This window comes from Pelmatolapia mariae, unplaced genomic scaffold, assembly GCF_036321145.2.
Source record: "Pelmatolapia mariae isolate MD_Pm_ZW unplaced genomic scaffold, Pm_UMD_F_2 NODE_ptg000547l+_length_65840_cov_1, whole genome shotgun sequence".
In the NCBI taxonomy this organism is placed as follows: domain Eukaryota; kingdom Metazoa; phylum Chordata; class Actinopteri; order Cichliformes; family Cichlidae; genus Pelmatolapia; species Pelmatolapia mariae.
The window spans coordinates 42,280-56,299 of record NW_027052231.1 but is presented as its reverse complement, the minus strand read 5'-3'; the positions used below and the strand labels follow the sequence as shown (position 1 = coordinate 56,299).

The following is a 14,020-nucleotide window of genomic DNA, read 5'->3' as shown; positions in this document are numbered from 1 at the left end:
TAGTTTAAATCTTATTCGTAAATCAAGAACTAAAGCTTAAAGAATAACCTCGGCGTGTCATTTAGAACAAAGCTGGGCTAACTAAAATGATCTTGATCTATGGAAGCTAAAGCGTGACCTACTCAACTGTCACTGATTTGGTTTTGTTTCTCTGTTTGTGTTTTATTAAAGATGCCGGCTTTTCATTTAAAGGTTTCCAGTTCTGGTCTTTTCACTGTGCTTTGCTCCAAAACTCCTGCCACCCTAGAACTGGTCCAATAGCTTTCAGATTTCTCTTACAGTACTGCAGGTAGTTCCAGGACACACACAGATAAACACAGACACACACGTTACAGTGTTGCCTTCAGTTCAATTTTATTCATATAGCACAGCAGTCAGCTAAAGGTGCTATATATTTACATCTTATATTGTAAGGTAAAGACAATAATACAGTAACTAATAATTAAAGGCAGAGAGTTGTATACACACAGATGGTGAATGAAGAAGAAACACAGGCAGGGATAGCTCAGTAGGTAGAGTGGTTGCCTCATAGTCGGAAGGTCGGGGGTTCGACTCCACTGAACGGCTACCCTGAGGTACCCTTAAGCAAGGTACCGTCCCTACACGCTGCTCCCCGGGCGCTGCATTGGTGGCTGCCCACTGCTTCACTGGGTGAATGGGTTAAATGCAGAGGAGTAATTTCCCTACGGGGACTTACACATTATTATTACACTCAGTACCCAGCAGTCTACACCTATTGCAGCATAACTAAGGGAGGATTCAGGGTCAGCTGGTCCAGCCCTAACTATATGCTTTAGCAAAAAGGAAAGTTTTAAGCCTAATCTTGAAAGTAGAGATAGTGTCTGTCTCCCGAATCCAAACTGGAAGCTGCTTCCACAGAAGAGGGGCCTGAAAACTGAAGGCTCTGCCTCCCATTCTACTTTTAAATACTCTAGGAACAACAAGTAGGCCTGCAGTGTTAGAGCGAAGTGCTGGATTTTATATCTGACATTTCAAATACATTGGATTGTTTGAAATATTTTAAGATTACAATATGATGAGAGGAAAAATGTTCATTTCCTAAAAATCAAAGTTCACATTCACTGCATTCAGAAGAAATGATTCATCTTAGTCAAATATCTACATGTTAACATTTGTTTGGTAAAGGACTCAATAGGAAGAAGTTGACAAGGAATCATTTAGAACAGTTTAAAAACATCAACTGATTGAATCCATGAATTTGAAAACGAGTTTGTGAGTGAAAGAGACAGACATGTACAGACTGAACTGTTCAACAGTCAGAGTGTTTCTCTAACAGGAGGACACTCTTTACACTCAACTCAGCACAGGGACACTGAGCAACCAGGATTGAACCCAAACCCAGGATAAAGAGTTTCAGTGAATGTGGTGTTGAAGGTGTGGAGGTGGATCAGAGTGTCAGAGGAGACTCTGTAGAAGGACAGAGTGCCAGCAGGACAGTCCACATACACTGCTACTTTGTTAGAGACAGAGGAGGAGGAGAAGGAGGAGATGGAGGAAGAGGAGAAGAAGGAGATGAACGTCACTTTGTTATTGTACATGACATAATGAGGACCATCCTCAGAGCAGACAAGAGCCCAGGAATGATCGTTCCATCCATACACACAGTCATAACTGTCTCCTTTTCTTCTGATTCTTCTGTAACTCACTGATATCTCAACCGTTTCTCTCCACTCGACCTCCCAGTAACAGCGACCAGTCAGACCAGTACTACACATCAGCTGATAAAAATAATTAAATCTGTCTGGATGATCAGGATATGACTGAACCTCCTCCACATGTATCATCTTCCTGTTGTTGTCAGACAGTTTCAGGTGTCTGTTGACTGTGTTTGTGTCGATTGTGAGTTGACAGGAATCTGATGGAGAGAACAAACACAATCCAGCTGCAGTTATTGATCCATCATCTGTTCATTGATTGACACTTTGATGATGACTCCTGACATCAGAGATGTGAATGAGTGATGTGACAGTTTGACGATGGTTGAATGTGTGCTGCTTTGTTTTCATGAACCACTTAAAAACACACTTACACTTCCTCAGACCTGGTCTCAACCATCGTTCTCCAGCAGGCTCCACCCTGAAAAGAGGAGGGGGCTCAGATCAGCACAGTCAGCATGCACACATGGACATTACATGGCTCTCATACACATACTTTTAGACACGGACAAAGGAACAGGCCAACATTTTTACAAATACACTTCAATCCATACGTGGATCAAACTGCTGATGATTCGGACTGATCCTGGATCTGTCAGTACACCACTGTGTTGAAGGAAATATGACCGATTCAAACTGTGACCTTCATTATCTTTATATTCCTCTTCTGCTTAGCTGGAAAGGACACTCCCGCCTTTGCTGCCCTCCAAGTGAGTGCAGCATTGTTTTCATGTGTTTTAATGCCACCTGAAAACTATTCATGTTGTGATTCCACAACTCATTTCTCCACATGCACACAGAAAAATGTCTGCTTGTGTCACACAACCAGTGAACCATGTAGTTGTTTTTAAATAGTTCATGTCCTGCCATATTCTATTGAAGAAGAGCAGCGGAATATTCAGTCCTTCACCCTCGAAATGCTCCATCATGATCCTTCCCACAGGAAGCGTTGCTCATGAATTTAAGAGCTGCTTTGAACCATCTTCTTCTCCAGGATATTTCAGATTTAACATTTCAATGTGATGAGCTTTGTTATATTGTGCTTCCTTTAAGACCTCTTAATACTGTTTCTGTCATTTACTGCTGTGTTACATTCTTGATCCCACCATGCTTCACTTTTTTCACTTCCTTCCTGCCTCTACACCTTTCACTGGGCTCTTCTCCAAATTATTTTTTCTATTGGATTGTTTTCATGAGGATGTACACATCCTGGACAGGGAAGAATGCTGGTTTGAGCGTGGAGTCAAGGAGGCCATTTACCTGAAAAGGGAAAGACCATCTCTGAATCGAGGAGGGGGCCTAAGGGTACATCTTTCGCCATCTTACAATGCTGTGATTGCAGCCATTCCCCAACTCTCTGTGAATGGTACTCATGGCCATTGATCAGTGGAATCATATTTTGGGGATTTACTTACCTTGATGATTCACTATGTGTAAAGACATTGGACTGTTTCCAGTTCCATTATTGTATATTGTGTATTGGCTTTTAAAATCACATTGTTACCTTTATGACCTCTATGAAAAGCACTAGAAATACATACATCCCTTTCTGCAGGGCTGCTTTTCTTTAAGTCTACAGAGAACATCTCCCTGTAGTTGTCAGTTTCTACCACAGCTCTAAAAATAGAATAATGATTTTATTCTTTTGATAAAGCTAGGCCAACAGTTCCCCCTGGTTCCAGCGGTTGTTGTGTTCTGGGATAAATATTTCCGTAATCTGCACTGTTAAATATACTGAGACATGTAGGTATCCCTGGAGACCTCCTATCCTTTATGGATTGTTTCATATGACATGTGAATGAAACAAACAGGAAGTGAGTGAAGGACACAGGAAATGTTTCCAGCTCTTCCTCCTCTATCAGACATTGGCCGTTTATCAATGCCCAAGCATGCGAGTACGTACTCGCGTTCTCGGTGAGTACGTACTGGCCGAGAACGCACGTGAGTACGTACCCGCCGAGAACGCGAGCACGGACTCGCGATTTGTACAATTGGAACACCTGCGTACGTGATGATGTCACAGGTCCGGAGTTTTCACTGCCGTCCCCTCTTAATTTAACTGTAAGTAACATGTTATGAAGCTTAACTTTAATCACAGCCAAACCAGTTTACTCAGGAACAAATAAAACACTGAAATAAACCAAACATTAACATTTAGAAGTGATCTAAGTGACTTATATATCATTTTTAACCTCAGTAGTGAAACCCCTATTAATAAAAATAGTGTACATGTACATACGTGTACATACCTTAATAAAAACAAGCAGGTGAGATGTTGGAACGCTTTTATTTCTATTCTAGTGGACACTCAATACTATAGACAGCTGCTGGGGTTTCTTTAACCTGAGTAGTGAGACGTGGGGGGGAATGTGCCGGGAGTCCGCTGTTGAGTTTTGGACGAAATGCATTCTGGGATATATAGCTGTCCCAAGTCCACAGCGATGCATGCTCGATAAAACGGGCGGATCGAGAACACATCCGGGACTTTTTCGCGTTCTCGGCTTGATGCGTACTTCGAATTGGAACAGTACTTGGTCTCCGACTGATGACGTATCACGAGTACACGAGAACGCAAGTACGCACAAGTACGCATATTGATAAACGCCCATTCTCTCCGTACCTGAGAATGTCCAGTCTCCAGCCTGGATCCTTCAGTCCAGCCGACAGCAGCTTAATTCCTGAGTCTCCTGGATGATTGTAGCTCAGGTCTAGTTCTCTCAGATGGGAGGGGTTGGAGCTCAGAGCTGAGGCCAGAGAAGTAAAACCTTCCTCTGTGATCAGACAGCCTGACAGACTGCAGACACACAAAACAACAATCCATCTGTGAACAATGATTTTCTGTATTTCAGATACAATAAAATTATTCAGTATGTTTGTGTAGTATTTAATTTTGCTTTTTTTATACACAAAGATATTTCCAATGAAAATGGTCTCCAAAAGGATCATCTGCCATGACTGGTGGCAGAGTGAGGGCAAAAAGAAGAGATGAGCTCAGAGAGACAAAAAAAAAAAAAAACCCAACAAAAAACAAAAACAAAAAAACCCCAATAAACAAAACACAAACTAAGGAGAGAGATAAGCACATGCACCAGGGGCACATAAAAGCATCACGGGTGAAAATAGGGGAATGGAGAAGAAAGCAGAGCATCATGGGAACTCTACTAAAAGCCTGACCCTAAAGTAGCATAACTAAGGGATGATTCAGTGTCAACTAATCCAGATTGAGCTAAGCTTCATCACAAAGTGAAGTTTGATTCTGATCTTAGAGGGTGTCTATCTCCAGAACTTAAACTGGGAGCTGCTTCCATAGCAAGTTAAACATAGCCAGTCTTTCTTTGTGTTAGCTGGTTTAACAAATCCTAAAATCCCAGTCAGAGATAACTAATTTCTCGGTTAACCCAGCTTTTCTGATTCAGGAACTGTGCACGCTCACATTTTTAAAGTCCACATTCAAGGACATTGTGAATCTTATCTCCTGAAAAAAGATGACAATTTACATCCAAATTTTAACAAACTCATAACCAACATTCTCCAGTGTTTTTAAAGCTATATTTAAGAGTTTATGCTGCTCATCAGATTTCTGTTAGAATTTTATTATAATCATCCTGATTTTTGAGAACTTTATTGGGAATAGAGAGTTAAGATGTTTAGTTTCTTAAAGTTTTACATCTAAATGTGGCGATGTGGCATTAATAAATAGATTTTTCCACATTAATGAAAATAATAAAACTCTAGACATCTGATTTGCATTTTTTCATAATAAGAATATAATATGGACAAATGACCCTAAATCTCTAATTTTACTAGTGCTACGTAATTTTCTTTGAATACATCACTAAAGAAATGTGATTATGAAAAATCTCGAACAATAATTTTAAAGTCTAATAAAATTCTTTAAAGATTCACTTTTTTATAGAACAATTGGATATAGATTTTAAATTATAATCAGTGCAAAAGGTTGAAAGCTGACCTGAGAGTTTCCAGTTTAAAGTTTGCAGTCTTTACTCCAACAGACAGAAGCTTCACTCCTGAATCCTTCAGGTCAGAGTTACTCAGGTCCAGCTCTTTCAGACTGCAGGACTGGGAGCTGAGAACTGAGGACAGAGCTTCACAATCTCTCTCTAAGAGGTTACAGTGACTCAGTCTGAAAGATAACAGATTAACAAACATGAAAAAATGACCTTTTTGTTAAAGTGAAATGCTGTATTATTATTTTAGCAATATTTAATTCTGTTTATTTTTCTGGACCCCATCATTCCTTTATTGACTAAAACATTTAACTTATTAATTCTGTCATCAGATGAAAAAAAACATATAGCTCAGTCTGACCTAAGAGTATTTAGTTTACAGTTTGGACTCTTTAGTCCATCACAAAGACGCTTCACTCCTGAATCCAGCAGATTGGAGTTACTCAGGTCCAGCTCTCCCAAACTAGAGGACTGAGATTTAAGAACCGAGGACAAAGCTTCACAGCTGCTCTTTGAGAGGTTACAGCCCATCACTCTGAAAAACAAACAAACAAAATTGCTAAAGAGTAATCAGGACTAAAGGACTACGACATTTGGCAATATAAATTTTATTCTTTTTCCTTGATCTTTAAGTCATTTTGACTGTTCATAATATATATATATTTTTCACTTGATCTGACCTGAGAGTTTTACACTGTGGGCTCTTCAGTCCATCAGACAGAGGCTCCACTCCTGAATCCTGCAGGTTGCTGTTACTCAGGCCCAGCTCTCTGAGACCGGAGGTCTGGGAGCTGAGAACTGAGGACAGAGCTTCACAGTTTGTCTCTGACAGGTTACAGAGACTCAGTCTGAAAAAGTAATGCAGTTTGTGATTAAACTAAACCAATTTATATAAACAGTGTCCCGATTAAAATGCTTACGTAAAGAAAATTAGCCAAAATATCAACTTAAGAGGAAAATTATTGTTTTCAAGAAAAAACAAAAGTAAAGCAGCAAGTAAAATGTATTTGTATGAGAATTAGGTTTTTTTTAGCCTTACAGTAAGGCTTCCTTTGTAGTGCTCTGCCACAGTTTTTGACACTTGCTGGCCGAGTTGTTGACAAGAGTGGAAACGCATTTTTTTCTCTCCGCTTTGGCCTCCTGTCCACGCTTTCGTCATAGAAAACCGTAGCATTTGGAAAACGCTCTCGAAAACGCATACATTTCAAAACGGAGCTGCCCTGTTGCAGTGAGAAACACGAAAATGCAGACTTTCTAAAACAATGACGTATTTTAGTCATGTGATGCAGTCATGTGACCAAATAAACAAAGATAGTGGAGGGCATTTGTTACAGCGGTTGTTTTGAGTGCGCTCAATTTTGACAGCCCTAAAAAAGATAAATGTCAGATTAATATCAGTTTGTACATGCTCCAGATAGCTCCAGATTCTTCCAATTTTGTAACTCTCACTCGATTTTGCGCATGCGCAGGACTGGAACGTAAGTGCTTTTATCAGTTTCAATGTGGATGCGCAACTATGTGAAAACGACTTAAAGCGCTAGTGTGGACGCAGAGCGTTTTCAGATGAAAACGCCGTTTTCAGATCTATTCGGGTTAGTGTGGACATAGCCAGAGAGTGTGACCTCTACTCAAGGCTCCAAGTTTAGGTAATTGGGACAAGGCTGGGAGGTTGTAGCAGTAAAGACTTCTTGGCAATTATTCCTGCAGAAGCCAATATCCCCAAAATCCTTACATGAGGGTCATCCACAGAGGAGCAAGATAAATTCAGCAGTCTAGTGTAGGGATGCACCGATACCGGTATGTGGTAACGGCCTCGATACCACATTTTCTAAAGTACTCGTACTCGTTAAAAGTCCCCCGATACCACGGTCTGAGAAATGTCTATGTTTGAGCGGCATGTAAGGGGTTAATCACAGGCGCCGAGTGCCTGCCCCCAGGCCCCGGCTACAACTCAGAGCGGGGGAGAAGGCCAGGCGAGACATGTCAGCCATGTGGAACTATTTCAAAGTGAATGAAGACGACAAAATAAAGGCGGACTGCAAATTGTGCTCAGCGAAATTGTCCAAAGGAGGCTCAAAAGGTAGCGCATTTAACACAAGCAATTGAATCAAGCACCTAAAATTCCAACACGACAAGGAGTACAAAGAGTTTACCCACGCTTCTAAACCAACACAACCCACGCTGCAGCAAACTTGCAAGACGAGAGAAAATGTCCAGAGACAATCCACGTGCTGTGAAAATAACACAGGCAATTATCGGGTACATGAGTGACCAGCCACTCTCAGAGGTAGAAAATGTTGGATTCCTGCGTCTCCTCCATGTTCTGGAGCCCAGATATGATGTCCCAAGCCGCCATTACATAACTGACACGGAGCTGCCTAAACTACATGAGTCCGTGAAAAAACATATCCACAGCCTACTGCAAGCCTCTTCTGCGTTTAGTTTCACCACGGATATTTGGACAAGCAGTGTTAGCTCCGTGTCGCTAATCAGCCTAACCTCCCAGTGGATAGACGAGTTTCACGCCATATTACATGCCAAACAATTCCGCAGCTCGCACACCAGCAGGCTATAGCGCATGTGTTTGAGGAAATGCTCCAGACATGGGGTATACATAAAACATCAGTACATGTTGTGCTTCGTAACAATGCCAAAAACATGATTAAAGCCATGAATGACGCAGGGCTCCCAAGTCTGCCGTGTGTCGCGCACACGCTCCAACTGGCTGTTCACGAGGGCTTATTAGCACAGAGGAGCATAGCTGATGCTATAGCAGTGGGGCGGAAAATAGTTGGGCATTTTAAACATTCCGCCTTAGCCTACTCCCGCCTCGAGGACATTCTTTATTCTGTAATATGTTGCATACAACATGCTTTTCATTTTAAAAGCGATCGTGGCTCAAGAGTTGGGAGTTCACCTTGTAATCGGAAGGTTGCCGGTTCGAGCCCCGGCTCGGACAGTCTCGGTCATTGTGTCCTTGGGCAAGACACTTCACCCGTTGCCTACTGGTGGTGGTCAGAGGGCCCGGTGGCGCCAGTGTTCGGCAGCCTCGCCTCTGTCAGTGCGCCCCAGGGTGACTGTGGCTACAATGTAGCTTGCCATCACCAGTGTGTGAATGGGTGAATGACTGGATATGTAAAGCGCTTTGGAGTCCTTAGGGACTAGTAAAAAGGCGCTATATAAATACAGACCATTTACCATTTAAATAAATGTTCTTAATTCCAAACTAGTCCCTTGTTGTTTGTTTTTTGTTAAATTATATGACTAAAGCTGTTACCTGTAAATTTAAATCATGTTTTTATTAAGTACTCGGTATCGGTATCGGCGAGTACTGAAATGCAAGTACTCGTACTCGTTTTCCAAAAAAGTGGTATCGGTGCATCCCTAGTGTAGTGCCTTATTTTCCACAGTGTTAATGGTACCTTTTCACAGGTCCATACTGGTCATGGCATTCTGTCACAATCTGTCAAGAATCGCACCTTTTGTAGAACAGGACTGACCCAAAGTGCAGCATGCAGAGGACATACGGACTAAAAAAAAAAACAAGCAGTTCACTGACTGATAGAAGTCATTTTCAGAAATTAAATATCAAACTGAATAAAAAACCACAACAAAGACTCAAAGGGAGGACAGGACTAACCAGTGTAGAGGAAACAAGGGTGAGGGAAATGAGACAACGCTGTAGAAAATAAAGACAGTGAGATTTTTTCTTAGAACTGGCAACAGGAACCACAAGCAACATGAGGAAAATGATTCAGTTCACCAGCAGCTGGTGAAATTTGGGTGATTGTACAAGCAAGGCCGATTGTAGCAGAGCAGTATTTAGGAAATGAGGTAGAACTGAAGAGAGAACAGTGCAGTAACAGAACACTGGTTTATTCCAAAGTGGTTTTGGTATGAACAAAATGTATGATTATTTTTTCTGTTTTGTATTTATTTTTGAAGAGTTGATGTTTAGCACTTATGTATTCAGTGCAGGGTGGGTCTGGACATTACTTTAATCATATGCATTAACAGTTGGATTGAGTACTGATGACAATGTAAATGTTTTATATATTTTTCAAACCCCTGCACCATTACAGTTTTTTCAAACTGTGCACACCTGCTTTATGTTAACTAGAATAAACATTTACTAAATAAAGGGATCAGCACATATTTACTTACAAAGATTTATTAGAGGCATTGACTTCTGGCATCAGTCTCAGAAAAGCCTCCTCTAAAGAGAATTTCGTCTGGTCAACCATATCTACATCTTTTTTTGATGAGACTAAGATTAAGAGCAGAGCTGACCACTGAGCAGGGGAATGATTACGTATGGAGAGACTTCCTGAGCGCATGTACTGTTGGACCTCCTCCACTAGAGAACGATCATTCAGTTCATTCAGACAGTGGAACAGATTGATGCTTTTCTCTCCAGACTGATTCTCACTGAGCTTCTTCTTGATGTACTGGACTGTTTCCTCATTGGTCTGTGAACTACTTCCTCTACATGTCTGCAGACCTTGTAGGAGACTCTGACTGGTCTGCAGTGAAAAACCCAGGAGGAAGCGGAGGAACAGGTCCAGGTGTCCGTTTGGACTCTGTAAGGCCTTGTCCACAGCACTCTGGTAGAAGTGAGTTGCTGAATATTCTGTTATTTCAGACTTCTGGGAGGTCGTTTGTTTTTCTTCCAACAGATTGCGTCCAGAGTTGATGAAGGTCAGATGGACATGAAGAGCAGCCAGAAACTCCTGAACACTCAGATGGATGAAGCAGAACACCTTGTCCTGGTACAGTCCTCTCTCCTCTTTAAAGATCTGTGTGAACACTCCTGCGAACACTGTGGCTGCTCTAATATCGATGCCACACTCTGTCAGGTCTGATTCATAGAAGATCAGGTTTCCTTTCTGCAGATGATCAAAAGCCAATTTTCCCAGAGACTCAATCATAATCCTGCTCTCTGGACTCCAGTGTGAATCTGTTTGGGCTCCTCCATCAAATTTGACCTTCTTCACTTTGGCCTGAACCACCAGGAAGTGGATGTACATCTCAGTCAGGTTCTTGGGCAGTCGTCCCCCCTCTCTGGTTTTTAGCACATTCTCCAGAACTGTAGCAGTGATCCAGCAGAAGACTGGGATGTGGCACATGATGTGGAGGCTTCGTGATGTCTTGACATGGGAAAGGATCATGCTGGCCTGCTCTGAATCTCTGAATCTCTTCCTGAAGTACTCCTCCTTCTGTGGGTCAGTGAACCCTCTGACCTCTGTCACCCTGTGAACACAGTCAGGTGGGATCTGATTGGCTGCTGCAGGTCGTGTGGTTATCCAGAGGTGAGCAGAGGGAAGCAGTTTCCCCCTGATGAGGTTTATCAGCAGCACATCCACTGAGGTGGGCTCTCTGGGGTCAGTTATGATTGTAGTTTTGTGGAAGTCCAGAGGAAGTCGACACTCATCCAGACCATCAAAGATGAACACAACCTGGAAGTCTTCAAACCTGCAGATTCCTGCTTCTTTGGTTTCAGTAAAGAAGTGATGAACAAGTTCCACCAAGCTGAACTTTTTCTCTTTCAGCACATTCAGCTCTCTGAAAGTGAATGGAAACATGAACTGGATGTCCTGGTTGGCTTTGTCTTCAGCCCAGTCGAGAATGTATTTCTGTGTTAAGACTGTTTTCCCAATGCCAGCCACTCCCTTTGTCAGCACTGTTCTGATTGGTTCATGTCTTCCAGGTGAGGCTTTAAAGATGTCTTCTTGTCTGATTAATGTTTCTGGTCTGTCTCGTTCCCTGGATACTGTTTCAATCTGTCTGACCTCATGTTCATCATTGACCTCTGCAGTCCCTCCCTCTGTGATGTAGAGCTCTGTGTAGATCTCATTCAGAAGGGTTGGGTTTCCTGCTTTAGCGATCCCCTCAAACACACACTGGAACTTCTTCTTTAATGTAGATTTAAGTTTGTGAGGACAAATGGCAGCTTGAAGTTCTCAAAGAAAAAACAACAACAAAAAAAGGTAAAACATAAGGTAAGACAATTTAAATTCCATATATCGTCATTCTTATGTGTTGGTCTATGTATTTAGAAATTAGTAAATTTTCTATTGAACACCAGCAACTTAAATCTTCAGTGAAATCTTCTTACTGCTCTGCAGATGGTCAGCCAGCTCGTCAAGCTTCATTCTTCTCATGAAGTCCAGGGTGATTTTCACAAATGCCTCTCTGCTGCTCCTCCTCTGCTCATCATCCTCATCCTCCCTCTGACTCTCTAAGCATTCTGGGTAACCTGGACTCAGAACCTTCTGGATCTTCTTCAGCTCATTCTTCACAAAGCTGATGATGTTGTCCTCCAGCAGCTGGAACAGAATATTTCACGAATGACCCAATCAAACTGAAATCATGGAGCCAAACACTGATTTACAAAGAGCAGCATGGAGATGACTGAACAGAATAGATGTAAAAGTAGTTGTTGTACATGTACAGACCATAAATATGGAGTCCAGGTTTCTTTGATGATGCTGGGCAGACTGACCACTGGGAACCTCTGAGCTCTCCTGATCCACTCTGTGGAGGAACCATGAAGAGTTAGTTCACATGAAATCTGTCTCCAGAGAGACAAGGAAAGGAAAAGACACAGATGCTAGTGACTAGTTTATCTCATTAATATAATTTAATTCTTAAACAATATTTAGCTGTTCATCCAGTCCGGGGAAAAAAAGTAGCCAATCTGCTGGCTTATATTCTAAGAGCAAAGCAAATAAGAGCTTATAGTGTATCCAGCTGATATCTGGAATAAGATCCTGTGTGATTCCTGTGTGCCTGTTGAGTTTCTTTTGCCCGTGATTAAGCTTATTTTTCTTTGTGGAGTTCATTTCTTTCATGTTTAATTGCTCAGGGCTTCCTGTCTCTACTTTTTTTTTTGTCAGAGCCCTGCTCTAAATACTGTCCTAGATTTAACACTGTTCGAGATGCTGGATTTAGAAGTATTTAGTGCCATCTTTTGCTGTTACAGAAGGTAGGTAGGTTGCTGCCAATAGATTTGCAAAACATAATGTTAGCCAACTACTGACAAAACAAGTGAAAAACAAGTGAAAGTGGAGAGTATATCCTTGTTTTGAACATAAACTCATCATTGCAACCAGGGGCAACTCAGCATTGAACTTGATTTTTAGTTTTATTGTTGTCGATTCTGTAACTAGTCAGGAAACAATGTAATGCAAGTCTAATAGCAGCAGGCAACTGACCAACTATGGGATCTCAAATTAGGGAAAGATGGCACTAAACATGTTCTAAAACATTAAGCATTTATTTTTTGTTTAAATCCAGCTTCAGAGACAGAGTTAAATTTATCACTTTTTTTAGAACTCCATGTAAATTCACACTCACTTACAGTCTTGTGCCAAATTTTGGCACTGCCACTTTTCATATCCTCCCTGGTGAACAAATGTCTTGGTGGTATTCCAAGGTAACAAAGCCCTCTTTACCACTCTTTCTGTTGCACAACAAGTAAGTCAAACTTTCTTTGTTGCCTGGTCTTAGACTTTTCATGCTGTGCTAGTTGAATCTTCTCAGTGAATTCAAACAGCTTTTGAGGAGTATTCTCATGTAGAAGCATTGTAAGTCTCTGTCGGATCCCCTCCTTTTAAGATTTTAGCACATCAATGATAAAATTTGTTTGTGTCACTCATTCAATGAGGAGCTAGTCCTGTGCCATCTAAAGGATTTTTGCTGCTCCAAGTAACTGAAGAGCTCATTCGCAGACTTTTAGGAGTAATCCTGTTTTGTCTGCATCTGAGGCTGAACAACATGTGATTCAGGTAATCAGCCATCTTATGTGCTGTTTGCTCATAGTCATACTAGCTTAAGCCAGTACTTGCCAAAGTTGGTTAAAATGTCTTGATGCATGGTCAATAATCCAAGAAAGTAAATCAAAATAGACTCACTATTTGAGCATGCATCAAGACACCTCTCAAATACTTCATGTTAGTAACAGCTCACCTATATGCAGCAGACAGCTGCTGGTGTTTAAATTCAATGGGGGCACGTTTTGACTGGTCACTCTTTAAGGACACAGAGCTGGGTGAAGGTTCAGGTTGGTTCCTGTGAATAATGATGGAGCAGTGATGTGAGTGCTGAGCTGTGACATGGAGAAGAGTCATGGACAGTTAGAGATGGTCATCTCACCTCTGAGCTTTGGTCTGGCTCTCATGTTCCCCACACAGAGTAGTTTTAGAGGGAGGGACTCCCTCCTCTCTGTCCTCACACTGATCCATGCTGCTGAATTCACATCCACATCAGCTCACACACACTTTTTACCTTCACCTGCAGAGGAAACACAAATCATTCATATGCACATCAACTGAAAACCTCCTTTCCATCATGTGTGCTGTCCAAAGACCAGCTTCT

The 14,020-nt window shown here is 41.6% G+C and overlaps 1 protein-coding gene across 1 annotated transcript in view; it reads right to left on the bottom strand.

Annotated features, from left to right (window-relative positions):
• Nucleotides 1–1,319: 1,319 nt before the first annotated feature.
• Nucleotides 1,320–14,020, bottom strand: part of LOC134623303 (NLR family CARD domain-containing protein 3-like) — a 30,456-nt gene continuing 17,755 nt past the window's right edge. The window contains exons 2-12 of the mRNA XM_065469833.1: nucleotides 13,931–13,936; nucleotides 13,628–13,751; nucleotides 13,034–13,047; nucleotides 12,100–12,176; nucleotides 11,760–11,970; nucleotides 9,809–11,603; nucleotides 6,006–6,179; nucleotides 5,647–5,820; nucleotides 4,297–4,470; nucleotides 2,051–2,097; nucleotides 1,320–1,876 (exon numbers count right to left, since the gene is read on the bottom strand). Coding sequence (XP_065325905.1) covers nucleotides 1,320–1,876; nucleotides 2,051–2,097; nucleotides 4,297–4,470; nucleotides 5,647–5,820; nucleotides 6,006–6,179; nucleotides 9,809–11,603; nucleotides 11,760–11,970; nucleotides 12,100–12,176; nucleotides 13,034–13,047; nucleotides 13,628–13,751; nucleotides 13,931–13,936 — 3,353 coding nt within the window. The remainder of the gene's footprint in view (nucleotides 1,877–2,050; nucleotides 2,098–4,296; nucleotides 4,471–5,646; nucleotides 5,821–6,005; nucleotides 6,180–9,808; nucleotides 11,604–11,759; nucleotides 11,971–12,099; nucleotides 12,177–13,033; nucleotides 13,048–13,627; nucleotides 13,752–13,930; nucleotides 13,937–14,020) is intronic.